Genomic DNA, 14,472 nt, shown 5'->3' on the forward strand with positions numbered 1-14,472 from the left:
TCTCCCTCTCCCTCTCCCTCTCCCTCTCCCTCTCCCTCTCCCTCTCCCTCTCCCCTCTCCCTCTCCCTCTCCCTCTCCCTCTCCCTCTCCCTCTCCCTCTCCCTCTCCCTCTCCCTCTCCCTCTCCCTCTCCCTCTCCCTCTCCCTCTCCCTCTCCCTCTCCCTCTCCCTCTCCCTCTACCTCTATTTCTATTTCCACCACCACAAGAATGCATAGATTATCGAATAGTGCGTTATCTACGAGTACACCCGTCTCAAACAGGATAGATAGAGCTAGACCAAGAAAAATCTGCAGCGATTTTGAAAGCCCACGCAGTGCAAGTGTTATTCTGCCGTCATAATCCCGATAATTCACAACAAACACCGATAACGAACTCTGCGAAACATGAAGTCATAAATGTCCTGTGAAAAATGTCGTTCTGACTTTTTGACTATTTTAAGGTTAGGCTACAGGGCAAACCCTTAACCCGATCGTCTTTGTTTTAGGCTCAAATTGTAGCTGACTAAATTGTCCAGAGCCGTTTTTCTCAAATTTTTGATATCATTCTTCGTTTCCAAATTATCGAGCACCAAAATCAAAAATTCGGAAAAAATTGAATTTTATTTTCACTATTTCGACCATAACTTTTTTTGTTTTTGACTTTCTCGAATAAATTTTTTTGCACCTTACAGCTCTCGTGATTATGCGTCTTTTGAGCCTATTTTTTAATATCATATCTTCACAACTTTCCGAGATATAAGGGGATCGCACTTTTTCGTGAAATCGGACCGTATACTGGAGCGAACGAAAAGACATTTCCAATGTCAAAATAATTTCGCAAGTAGCAAATTAAAAATGAAGTGTATTATTTGCTAATCCGTCAAGTGGGCGAAAACTGACACTGGACGGTAAACTGACACAATTACTATATACTTAGTATTATTAAATAAACTGGCCGTGCAGTTACAAAATTGGCCATTATTTATGTCCAAAAATGAATGCAAAAAGAATAAAAAATCTTCAGCATCGTTTATTAAATAAATATATTAAACGACTTTAACACATGCGTTTCGTGTTGATGTTTCCCGCCGGTTTCGGTCGGGAGAGCGTGAAATATTTTCTGCTTGTAAATGCAATTTCCCGTGTCCACCGATCCTTTGAGGAAAACCTCCTTTGTTCTGCTTTTTCCTATTTTGAATTTTCCCCACTAGCGTTGTCGTTATTTTCGCTATTTAGGATAGCGGCGTTAGTAATTAATGTTGCACGTTTTTGTTGTTGTGGATTTATAATTAAATTAATTTAATGATATAAATTGTTTCAATGATGAAGCAATGATGAATTTCAGTAGTTTTACTCCATTTTCGAGTCGAAAGTGTCTTTGTGTGACGTTCGTGTCTTTGAACGGACCAATCACGGCACGGGACCTCGCTCACCTCGTCCCTCGCACCCCCGTATTTTTGGCAGCATCGGTTTCATGAAATAATTGCTCTAAACTCCGTCTAGAGGATTCCTAGTCTATGATAAGATAAGTAAAGTCTAAGGAAAAAACGTGCCTCGGAAATAAAGAAAAAGTCATTCTCCAATAGACGGGGCCATTTATGGCCTATACTCGGCTAGATGGCATTGACATCGTTTGATATTTAACAATTTTCATAAGGCTTCATAAGAAAATAACCATACTGTTGTCTGTAGTGACATCTAGCGGAATTTTCTCTAACTACAACTGCGATGTTGTGGTTCCTCAACTACAAATGAAAATCGTGAATGGCACGCCATCTGTGAGCGAAGCGATCTAGTTATAGAGTTTTCGCGGAAAGAGAAGAGTGATGGAATATAAGGGAACTAATTACATGATTCTTCTCTTTCCGCACAGACTCTATGAAAAGTATGTTTTAGTAAATATTTAATCTAAGAAGAAGAAGAACCACCACTTAACCTTTTAACCACCACACAAACGAAAGGTTAACTTTGCCAAAGGATAAGTAGTCTAATTTGAAATAAAATCCCACATAATTTCATTTACTTTATTTTCAAATAAAATTACATATTTAAACGCATTCACATACAAAATAACTTAAAATAACGCTATATATCACAGAATTCATAATTATAGGTTATAGACCGCTTACTCTACTAGAAAATGGCGTTTAAAAAAAGGCTCGAATCCATTTTGGAGACCTTCTGAATTTAATACTTACACTAGGTATATTAACATTTAGATTTGAATAACAGACTAAAGAAAAGAGCCTTTTTTAAAACCCAATCAATATCATAGCTCAAAATAAATGGATTGGTAATTATATTTATAAGAAACACTAACATTTAGTCCAATACATATAAAAATACCCGGGAAGCTATTTTTTTATTTGGCTTCATCCACATTTTGGCTGATTTTTTTACGAAAATATACTTACTCGTAATTCCGTAAAAAAAAGTTAAGCTAAGCGGCAAGTAAGATTTTTTCAACATTTGATTGTATTGTCATGAAAAGAAAAATAACTAAAAAGTTGTGTTTTAAATTTCCTTAAACCATCAGTTTGTAATGTAAAATTTTGCCACATTTGGCCAAATCAAAGTAACATAGACGTAATTAGTACGTATTGTTTACATATTGTAACACCAAAATGATAATGTCAAAATATAATAAAACCAGAAAATATGCATAATTACAATTGTTACGCAACAAAGGATCAAAACTAATCAAGTAATCACAATATTGTCACGTGGAATTAGGTATTTAATAATCCTTGGAATTTCAACTCTGAGGCCGAATGTAACCATCACAGAAATTTAATATAGTGTACCTGTACCGTATAAATATAATTTATCAAATAATGTTGAAAAATAGCCTAAAGCGGCAATATTGTAAAATGATTTGATTAGTGTCTGGACTTTATTATTATTGAATGCAAGGACCAATTCGTGTGTGTGTAATAGAATTAGACGTTAGGCGTTTTCGCGGATTATTAAAGTAATATTTTGGTTTTAAATTCGTGTGTGTATGATTAAATTGTACGAATTAATTATGGAGTTATTACTGAACAATATTATACAAAACAGTCGTATAGCCTAATTTGAGACTATATGAACCAGCAACAAGCATTTATACACGGTGTAACATGAGGAAACCGAATAATTTTAACCACGCATTTCTGAGTTCAAGAGAAGGAAAAAATCTAACATGAGTTTAGGTCAATTTCGCCAAAAATAATTCTTTTTTTTGTTTTGGGTTTTCAAGTTTTTGAATGTAGTTGTACATAAAAAATAAATGTTATTGGTAAACTTGTCACTTTAAATAGATTTTTACATTTTTTTTTCGTAAAACCTTACTTTTTACAAAGTGTCACTTGTCACTTTTTGACATCTATCAATAAGGATATTTAGACTACGTCCCATAGCAGCAACATCACCATCAAAAAGGCCTTTTACACTATGTAACAATAAAAACTTGTTTTATTTTTTAAATTAATATTATCTATGAAACTAGGCCAATTTCAAAAAAGTTTATATGACATTTTTGTCTCTAAATATGATCAGGAATACGCTGTTAAAATTATTCGGTTTCCTCATGTTACACCGTGTTTAAGAAGTACATAATGAACATGAACAAGTCAAACTGGGGCCTATTGCATAATAAAATACTATTAGCTAATACTATTAATGATTATCCATACAAAATGTTGTCATACATAATCACCAATAGTCGGTACTTATTAGCTTGTATTTTATTATGCATTAGGCCCCTGGCCACTAACTCTGAAGACTTTAACACCAAAATTACTAGATTTTGACAATTATAGATTTCAAAGATCCATTGTTTGTGTAAGAAGTGTTGTCTAAGACAAATTCAGGTGATGTAGACGGGTACTAGATGGCGCTGTGCGACTGCGTACATTATGCAGTAACTCTGGTTGTGAAAACTTGACGTTTGACAATTCAGTTACCACAAAACATAATATTTTGTGGTCTCGTTCGGTTCTCTTAACTATAGGTCACATATTTTTCTTAGACTACCTGTCTATCGCAATGAAGGCCAAGGTTCTTTGTAAGCCATATATATACCTAATACTTAGGTACATATATTTACTTTCAAAACCAAGGTTTAAATACTTAAACAAATCAGTAGAGTTGGTGTACGGATCACAAATTCAACAATTTTCGTTATTACGTACTTACTAAATAACATTTTTTTATTAAACATAGCTTTAAAATCTCATTTATATCACATCATTCATTCAAAACTATACCTAAACGTTACGTTCCACTTAAGTTCCCTATTATATCTACTTGCCATTATATTTTTATGTCAGTTAAAAAATAGGTTTTTTAAGCTTTGATTCTAAATATGGCATTTTATGTCAGAGGTAGTAAAATTATATTTTCTTAGAATTTGTTTATTGAATTTTATGTCAGCAAATTGCAGGACTATTTATGTTTTTAGATTATACCTGGAGGTCGATAATTTGTAATGGTTTTGAACTGGTTTTAATACGACCTTAACGATCGCTTTGGTGATTTTGTCGTGTATATCATGCGCGGCTTAAACTACATTTCGCGTGCACCCATTTAGTCGTATCAAAAAGATGAAAACCACAACGAATTGTCAAAGAAGAATTTACTGTGTCATAATAATGGACCGCGTGTCTTTTCAGTGAGTATATAATTTCTACTGTGCTCTATCTGTCTTTCTCATAGGTAACAAAGAGAATTTAGTATAGAGGCACATTGTCAAAGTACCTACATTTTGTAGTCACAGTAAACTTACTGCCATCGCTCGAAAAGATGGTGCCATACCTTTGGTTCAAGAAGATGGAAATGAGGAATGTGAAAAAATAAGGATCAAAGTCAAATCGCGTTTTAAAAGTTTTAAACATCTGTCGAAAGATGACAGTAAATTTACTGGGACTACAATATTTACTTTGACAATACCCCTCTATTTAAATTCTCTTTGCTTATAAGATACAAAATATAGAGTTTATTTCACTATTGTCACTATTTACATTCTAGGGAAGATGTCATTCATATACCATTTTGACCGATTGATAATAATTCAAATTAGTTTAAAAATTACTACTGGAAGAGAATAGCTACATCTCTAATAAATCTAGTCATAGCCTGATTACAGTTCTGATATCATTATTAATAATAATAGTGGCTTATAGTACTTTTAACATAGCTCGGGTACGACGACAGATGTCAACTTCATACAATATAACCTTAAAACGAAAATATGTATTGAGATGACGGCTGTCACCGTACACAAGCTATTTGAATATACTACAACTAACATATATATTATATAACCTAAACCCCTTGTCAATTGGTGTTAATTTCCTTACCACAATTATTATTAACAATGATCTAAATTAGAAAAAACCTACAGCCGAGCATTGGACTATTATTACTACGTATAGAAACGGCACAGAAATTTGCACCATGCGTTGTTGTTGATTTGACAACAAACCTTAGAAGCGGAGCGTAAATCTCGCGACCAAAACGCGTAAGCACCATGAATTTTACGGCGTTTACGACGTTATTGTCGCGTCGTACAGGTTGTGATTGCGACAATTTCATTGTTTGGCTTCTCTATAGTAATAATAACTCAATGCAGCCGTGTCAAATTTTGCATTAACTCGAACTAAAATAAATTCATATGTTTATAACATCGTTTATAAACTTAAAGTTAATTACAAATGTTACAATTTGTTACAATTAATAAATCCATTTATATATTTACTAAAATTGCTCTTTACCTAATTGATTATTTAGGATTCTTAATGTCTACCAAATTTTATTGTACTCTGTTCGCTAAACTAACACTAAAACTAACATCCATCGAATAGAGATACGAATTGTATTAACCGAACTTGATCTTTAAAAACTAACTTTATTTCTGTTTTTTTTTTCCATAATTATAAATCAATAATGTGGCTATTTAAAACCCGTGGATTATTTAAAACTAAGAAGGTTAAGACTTTTAGGTTTATATTGTAAATAATTTTATTATTGCGATTAAATAGTAGGATCTTGAGGAGGCGGTAAGCAATTACTGTCCCCCATGGATACCTGCATCACCAGAGGGTTGTAAGTGCGTTGCCAGCCTTTAAGATGGGCATACGCTCTTTTCTTGAAGGCTCGGATCGGTCCGGAAATGGTAAAACTTAATGCATTATTTTAGTACTTATAGCTGATAGCATATCATTTGATATTACAGTAAATATTATTGGAATGTGAAAAATAATATATCCATTTTTTTAGCCCCACAGGTTTCAAATAGCGGCACAAGTAATTTATATTTAGATGGTAATATTTTTATTCCATTAGACATCATGCAGCTAACACCAAAGAACATGGACTCAGAAAAAGGTATAAAACTACATAATAGTTCGTTAAGTAATCACTCAAACAGTATAATTAATTAATGAAATCTACACCCATATCATTTACCCTCAATGATTATTGCGGTTTCCGAACACATCATAAAGAGCTTATAATATGTGTGTAGATAAAACAGTGTATGTAACTGTACATAATTAGGCATTAAAACACACGTGTGATCCTGTTGTGAAACTCACATCGTTCGTTACATAAACCCACACTCGTATTTTAATGCCTTTCATTATGTAGCAGTCACATAAAGTACTATTATAACTAATGGTAACTGTACTACTAATACAAGTAGTACAAATCTCATGTTAGAGCAGAAACAACTATTACTACCTATTTACACTCAACAAATTACTCCGATATGGTATAATCTACTCCACGATAATTTTTCCAACGTTTTTCGTATACCTACGGGGTGATTCAGGAGATGATCATTAAAACTTAATAAAATAGGCATCCCATCCAAGTTAGTATCTACCGCAGTACTAATTATTATTTTTAAAATACTGTTTGTATGTGTCTAAAATGAGCGACAATCATGATTGAGCTTACATTTTACAAAATATTTTTAATATTTTGCATTTAAACTGAATGAAGCCACATATATGTCATACGATAATAATATAAAAAAAAAACACGCAGCATTACATAAAATGCCTATCTAAATTACAGTTCCGAACGAATATTATACTGATCTTGATCACCCCTCCCGAATCGATTTGTCGATCCATTGTCGCAAAAAGAGAAAGTCATAATTTACAGAATAATTAGCAAAATATCACATTAGTAGCTACGTCTCTGTTTTTAATCGACTAATTTAAGGCATTCATGCAAGTCACCTAGTAAAAGATCGATTATTATCATCTACATAATAATTAAATAAAAAAAAACATGTATATCCTTGTCAGTAGAAAAAGGCAAATGCGAAAAATATAGGCGCGAACGGTCATTTCATGTCTTTTTAACCAACTTCCAAAATGAGGAGGTTATCAATTCGACCGTAATTTTTTCTACTGACAAATTGGTGTGCCAGACACGTCTCTAAAATATAAATAAGTTGGAAGTTTTTTGGCATTTCTAAAGTGAATTGCCTGAAGATTGTAAAATGTTTTGAAGATATTATGCGATTAATGTGATGCCGATGCCATGAGACTTTATTAGACAAAGTCAAAGCAATAAAAGAAATACATAAATTTAGGATGTAGCTTCTACATCTACTCTATATCTTTAGGTATTTAAATAAAAGTAAACAAAATCTACCCTCAACTGGCTCAGCCAGTTGAGGGTAGATGAAAACATAACATGATCAAATAATGTAGGTTAAAATCAGATCGTACAGTGACTGATCCAGGCGGTTTTGTATTTGGTTGGTTACATGGTATAATAATATACTCCGCCTGGTACTCCATTCCCGTCTTTTCTAGGTCACCTAACTGACACGGGCCTACGTCATCATGCGACAGCGCTATATGATAATATGCGATAGCGCTATATATAGCGGCCATGTTGTTGTGACGTAGGCCCGTGTCACTCTGGGAATGGAAGACCATGTTCTATTAGACTATGGTTGGTTATACAAATGTTATAACTACCTGTAATGCACAAATTGTTGGTTTACTTTTGTTTAAATACCTAAAGATACAGATTACAGACTGTAGGTGATTTTAGATTACAGACCTAGTCACCTAATGTGTTAGTTTAGCTTTATTATTTCAAGAAAATACTCTTTCATCAAAAAGTCAGAGATGACATTTCCCTTGTCTTGACGCTTAATAATGTTTATAAATGCTTTCTAATACTATTTTTCTATTATTATAGTATGTCCACCGAAACCATTATAAAAATATCACACCTAATCTATTCGTCATTTTGAAGTACCTACATAAGTAACGTTGGCACCGCTAAAACTACTTAATTGTCTTTATAATTTCTCAATTTTCAGCAAAATACTGTATTTACTCTCTTTTATTGAATTTGAATACTGAATATTTACAACAAATCCAAATAAAATACAAAACGACACTAAAATGAAGGAATGTATTAAAATTGCACGGATACCTTAAAGCGTAGCTTTGGTATACTATAAAATAATAAAAATAATTCATTTATAAACTTAAACTTGTAAAAAACTTTCACAGTCCAACCAGTATGGTTACGGACTTTAATGATTGAGCCATTTAGGGCTTAAGCTAATTTGATAGTCAATACTTACACTACAAATGTCCAATATAAAAAAAAAACCTAAATAAATTAACAATAAAAGTCCGTAATCATACCAAAAACTTCTAAAAAGAATCTTACATTCTCCACACTCCTGTAAAAGAGGAGAGGGAATTTGGACGATCCTAAACATCGAGCAGCAGATAAAATTAAAAAAAAAACATGACCATCGGAAACAGAAAAAATAAATGCCGACACATACTAAACTTGCCCACGTAAAGTACCTAAATACTTAGATTGTCAAAATGGTCTAAACATCAATCTACTTGACAAGTTAGGTAATTTCGATATGCATCTACCTCCGTCCGTTGCTCCTAAAAGCTCTAGTTATTAAATGGATAGCCTCCATTCACTGGAAATAAACGATCATAGCCCTGACGACTTACAAGTCTAACCTAAGCCACCCCATAGTCCTCCCCAATGGCGGCTAGGGTCACAAAGGCCATTCCAAGGAACACGGAGCCAAGCAGATCTCCCAATGCCGTCAGGTAAGGGATGGCTGCGTTGTCGGGATCCTTCTTCCGTTTCCACATGAGATGGATGAGCACGTAGGCCATGTATAGAAGCACCATTACCTGAAAATAGATTAGGATTAATTTAAATTCAACTTATGTCCCGTTTGACCAAAATGGGACGTAGTGCGGTCAATGTTTTGTGCCTCTAATTTCTTTAGACACTTTTTTGATATATCTGTTCATGTGGTAGAAGTTCCTAACTACTTACCAAACAATAAAAATGTGTCCAGAGAAAATAGGCATTCGTTCATAATATTGAGACAGTGAGTCCTTAAAATATAAAATATCCATAAATCCTTAAAAACATGTAATAAAGAATAATGGTGCAAAGTACAAAACTTTCAAAGTTGATTAATCACATACAGAAAGAGATCTAAAGGTGAAAAAGGAATTGGTAAGATAAATACAATGGCACAAAATTCTAGAAACCGAGAACATCCACAAGCCAGGTGACCAAACGAAATGTTGCTACTGCAGGCAAAGAATCGCAAAGCACTAGACAAAGTTTCTATCCGTAACACCTGAAATAGGCTTACTCAGAAGGGTAAAACAATTGCCTGTAGGATATAGCTAAAAAACAGATAAATACTTACTTGCAACAAAGAGCAGATGAGATACGTGATCCCGAAGGCGACGCCAATAGACACGTAGCCCATGTAGATCCAGTCGGCGACGATCATGAAGATGATCTGGCCGAACACGGCTAGGACTAGCAGCATGCGGGCCACCTTGGCTGCGGCGGCTGAAACATGATACAGACAAGGTTACATTCATCATCATCCCCATCATATAAGCCTTTTATCGCCCACTGCTGAGCATAGGCCTCTCTTCGAGTATGCCACTTATCCCGGTCCCGAGCCAATCTCATCCAGAGAGGTTAGATTACAGGGGAAATATCTTGGATGACTTTTGAAAGGTTGCTGCATCAAACGTTGGTATTAAAGGAAACAAAATCACGATACACCCGCTAAATATTATTTAGTACCTAGGTTAAAAAAGATGCTGACTACGATATGAAATATAATTGAGTGAAAATTAAATAGACGCTTCGAAGGCAGGGGGTCACTTCTTTGCAGGTTATAAGGCAACTTATCCAGCCTCGATACTCGTATCAGTTATGACTCCAAGAATCTTCCACGACCACTTCAGCAGAAATGATCTCCAGGACACTGTGTGATGTAGACAGTCTGCTAAATCAGAAAGACTAAACACATAAACTTCTTCTTCCTCGTTTTATCATGACTGACGTTCGCCAGCCCCGATCACATGAGGTCATTGTTTTGTGCACTCTCCACTCTGCACGATGTTCCGCCGTCCTAATAATAGATACTGGCAGGCCTTCTTAGCAGCTTAGCTAGACAGAAACGTTCAACACTTACTTCCAAAGAACAGCGTCTTCCAAGGCCACTCCAGCAGCCTGGACCCCTCGGGCAAAACTCCTGGAATCGCTGTTTGATGCAGATGCGTTGCTAGCCTGGATGATTGTACGCAGACCAGGTTTCCACCGATGCCGTTGACGATGGGCTGGAACACCTCGTAGCCCGTGAAACGGTCCACAGCTTGGTCGAGGACGATACCACCGATTCTGTGAATGACATGTTTAAGATGAATATACAATACTCAAGATTACTCATGGAATTACAGAAACTACGATAAACTGTCAATCTCAATCATACCAAAATAGTTTTAACAGTATTCACGGATGATGACGATCTACTTACCCACTGATGAACAGCGCAGAAATAACAGGAGTCCAACCAGTTGTGAGGACAGGCTTTGTGTGTTTATTGCGATACACGATGAATACCCAGACGGGGAGCAGGCTGCAGTACACACAGATGATGACGATGGGTTGCCACAGGGAAGTTTCTGGAAGATAAGTAAGGGTTATTGTGAGCTTGTTAATGATAGGATCGTTTAAAGATTACAGGGGATTACCAAAAAACGCCACTCTAAAAGTAAAATTGTGTTGGGATGATCAATGCGAACTAGGCATGATCGTTTCCATGGAGTTTTCTATGTATGTACGATTGTCTCTTAACTAGGCTCCCTAATTTAGATAGACCAAGATATGGAGCTCATTAGAACTTGATTCTAGAGATGAAGAACGGTCAAAAAATCTACAAATGAGTTACAATTCTATACTCGAAAGTCAGTAGCAATTGTAGCAAATTTACTAGCAACCTGGTAAATACGATATTTGAAGAGAACTATCAAACCATGCAACATTAAGCTAAAAACTTAAATAGGTAGTGTTTCTATGTAGTGTTTGTACTTTCAAATACCTAAAAGACGGGATTCCAATCTCGCCTTATCATAATATGAAAGTAGTTAATTTGATTATAGCTGGAACATTAAGCTACATGATAACGTAATAGAAACAAAATAAATTTAATAAAGCAACAACAGTGCTGCTACGATAAATGATAATATTGATAGCTAGCAAGTAATTAACTAATATTGAAGTCAACACACTAACGAATAGGTAAATAGGTACTAAAGGCAGGCATGTACTACATATAGTAACTAATACCAATTTTAACGGGCTCCGTGGGGCCAACGTCAGCCTGAACCTCTTGACCTGTGGCCTCTTCCTTGGAAGGAATTATATCTAGACAAACAAATACAGAACTTCTCAGACATTATCCTTTACTTATTTTGCATGCTTCTTAAACGAAACACACTATACTATCATTATTTGCGAATGTTGCGTGGTGGACGCAAAAGAGGCTGCCAACAGCGCCATGAACGCTTATAATACCTACGCTGTCAATGAAACCCTCAACCTTTAAGTAAGATTTACATTTGTGCGCTTGCGCCCATGATCTTGAAGTGTATGTGACGTATGGGCTTCAAAATCTGCACCTAGTTCCTAAAAATTACGCTGTCATTCAAAACCTGCTGTCTCCAAGATTGGAATTGCTATGATGATGTAGAAAGCAATCTGGTACAAATACTTACGTATCTGCTCGTACATGTACTGCGCAGTGACAGCCAAAACGGAGTTACTGACGATGTCGCCGATAGAGGCTGCTAGCGGCGTGGCCACGTTGTCCGGGTTCACCTTGAAACGGTGAGAGCAGATGATCACCATCACAAGTACGAAATCTGCAATTGAAGAGATAGAGAAGATTTTGAGGTAAAATATGTCAACTTTACTATTGGCCTAAGCCTCCCCCAAACTAACAATGGCCTTGCCCAGACCCTTTTTGGCTAGATCGTCGGTTATTGTGGAGGGAGCACATGTTTAGGAGTCTCTTGGTGCATCTTCTAAGCTCTAGTTCTAGTAGTTGCCATTCAAGGACCTTTAGGTGACGTTCGGATGTCAAATGTAGCTGCATTACTGTTGTTGCCGTCGCTGTATCTGTCAATTTCCTAGCTTGATAAAATGAGTGACGTTCGCCGTTGCATTGCTGCCGCGATTATGTCGTTCAGTCCCTCACTCATTTTATCAAGGAAATGCCAGATACAGCGGATGCATCAACGCCGCAACAGTAATGCAGCTGCAGTTGACATCCCAACGTCATCTTTTCTGCTTTCTGCCTAGTGACCACTGCCACTTAATTATGGAAACTTCAAGCTATTCCACGACTTTGAGAAAAGACAGTGAAATTTACCTAATATAAAACAAGTGGTAGTCGCGGTGAACACCGCTGACGATATCAGGAGCAGCACATAGTCCCCGTTGAAGGTTTTGTCGGTGATGATGTTGATGACGATGGCGAAGATGGCTACTACCGTCGCTGCTACTATCGCTTGTACCTGGAGACGGAATGCAGGGATGTTAATAACATTTATGATCCATGATAGTTGAGTTACAACTGCCTATGCCTGAAGCCGGTGCCCATATGGGGAAACCTATGAATTTCTACTAATCTTGTAATATATACTCATTCCTACAATGGTTTACTTTAAATATAATTTTATTGGACATTAATTTTAACCGTGCATTTTAATTTTTCTTTCGACGCATTATTTTCCATGACATGTAAGAAATAAAAAAAGTAAAGGTATAAAAATCTTTGTGATTGCGACTACGAGTTCGTATATTCTATCTAGTCACGCCGACGCTCATCGAGCGCCACATATTCGTTTCCGAATTAGACTCGTTTTTAATCGACTTCCAAATCTCAAAAGGAGGAGGTTATCGATTCGGTTGTTTGTTTTTTTCGCTGCTTTCGCTAAGTTTCACATAAGAAGTGAATGCATACATGGACCTACAATACAAATATTTTAACTCTATGAGTGCATATACTGCAAGTGTATTGTATAGCATAAACGTATATAGCATAACCGCCAAAACAAGATCTTGGAAAGAACAGATCTCCTTGTTAATACACGCAGGCTCTTGCCACAAACAGTTTAATTACCTGCACTAACGACACATTTCCGACGACCATGGACAGAATTTCCCGCGTGGACGTCATGTTTCCGAGATTGGCCTGTGTGGACAGACGAGACGCCAGACACATGTCCAGGTTGCCTGGGAACAAAAATAGATGGATTTTAATAACAAATTTTTAACCTTTTATATGGCAGTTTTATAGACCTATAAGGTCGTAATTTTGTTTATTTTTTCTATGCAGTATTTTTAAGACTTTATAAATTCAGAGTAGCGGCCATTTTTTATAATGTTTGACTACGAATTCATATTAAGGTATTTTTCGGATCCTATGTCAATTTATATCATAATTAGAGCAAATTTTCCATCGGACGTACCTCACGTACCGTTTTTAAACTACAAGCAAAAAACTGAAACGCTAATTTATTATATTAAGACGATTTCCAGCTTGCTGGGAACTAATTTCTGGAAAAAATCTACTTTGTTTACATCTATCTGCCTATATCTATCTAAAGTTTTTATGAAGAAGTTCTGTACTTTATGTAATTACTCGATTTGTCTATTATAATTGTTTTTGCTTCTCACGCATTTTATTCTAATCACATAAACATTTATGCCACACTTAAGTTCTCTAAATCATAGTAACCACAGATCGTTCCTCTCGTACACGTAAATACATTTTCGCGTGACTAATATTAAAACTAATACGACAATAATGTAAAAAAAGACATGTTTTTTGGGAGACAATCAGCAAATTGTGCGAAAAATATTATAATGCGGGCCATAACCGGTCGTCGGGCCATTGTATTTGGTGAAAATCATGTATTTATTCAGAAAACAGAAGTTAACAACGAAATGATCGTCATTTGTGTTTATAAAATGTTTTTCTTGAATAAATTAGAATGTCCGTAAGTCACGTTGCAGCGTTTGGGGAAAAACATAATCGACTACCTACTACTTAGGTTCAAAGGGTGTAATTGGTGTAAAGAACATATTTATTTTTTAGTGTGATTTTTCAAAAGAGCTGGA

At 35.6% G+C, this 14,472-nt stretch overlaps 1 protein-coding gene across 5 annotated transcripts in view; it reads right to left on the bottom strand.

Annotated features, from left to right (window-relative positions):
* Positions 1 to 8,006: 8,006 nt before the first annotated feature.
* LOC134801471 (solute carrier family 41 member 1-like) overlaps positions 8,007 to 14,472 on the bottom strand; it is an 86,995-nt gene continuing 80,529 nt past the window's right edge. For 2 of the 5 annotated variants that reach the window (XM_063774072.1, XM_063774071.1), the window contains 8 exons: positions 13,472 to 13,584; positions 12,719 to 12,863; positions 12,063 to 12,209; positions 11,635 to 11,712; positions 10,823 to 10,970; positions 10,481 to 10,686; positions 9,695 to 9,843; positions 8,010 to 9,161 (listed from right to left, as the gene is read on the bottom strand). In XM_063774072.1, coding sequence (XP_063630142.1) covers positions 8,982 to 9,161; positions 9,695 to 9,843; positions 10,481 to 10,686; positions 10,823 to 10,970; positions 11,635 to 11,712; positions 12,063 to 12,209; positions 12,719 to 12,863; positions 13,472 to 13,584 — 1,166 coding nt within the window. In that variant the 3' untranslated portion in view covers positions 8,010 to 8,981. Of the gene's footprint in view, positions 9,162 to 9,694; positions 9,844 to 10,480; positions 10,687 to 10,822; positions 10,971 to 11,634; positions 11,713 to 12,062; positions 12,210 to 12,718; positions 12,864 to 13,471; positions 13,585 to 14,472 lie in introns of all 5 variants that reach the window. The other 3 variants (XM_063774073.1, XM_063774075.1, XM_063774074.1) reach the window with 3 other exon arrangements.

The sequence above is a fragment of the Cydia splendana genome, chromosome 22, assembly GCF_910591565.1.
Source record: "Cydia splendana chromosome 22, ilCydSple1.2, whole genome shotgun sequence".
NCBI classification, from domain to species: Eukaryota; Metazoa; Arthropoda; class Insecta; order Lepidoptera; family Tortricidae; genus Cydia; species Cydia splendana.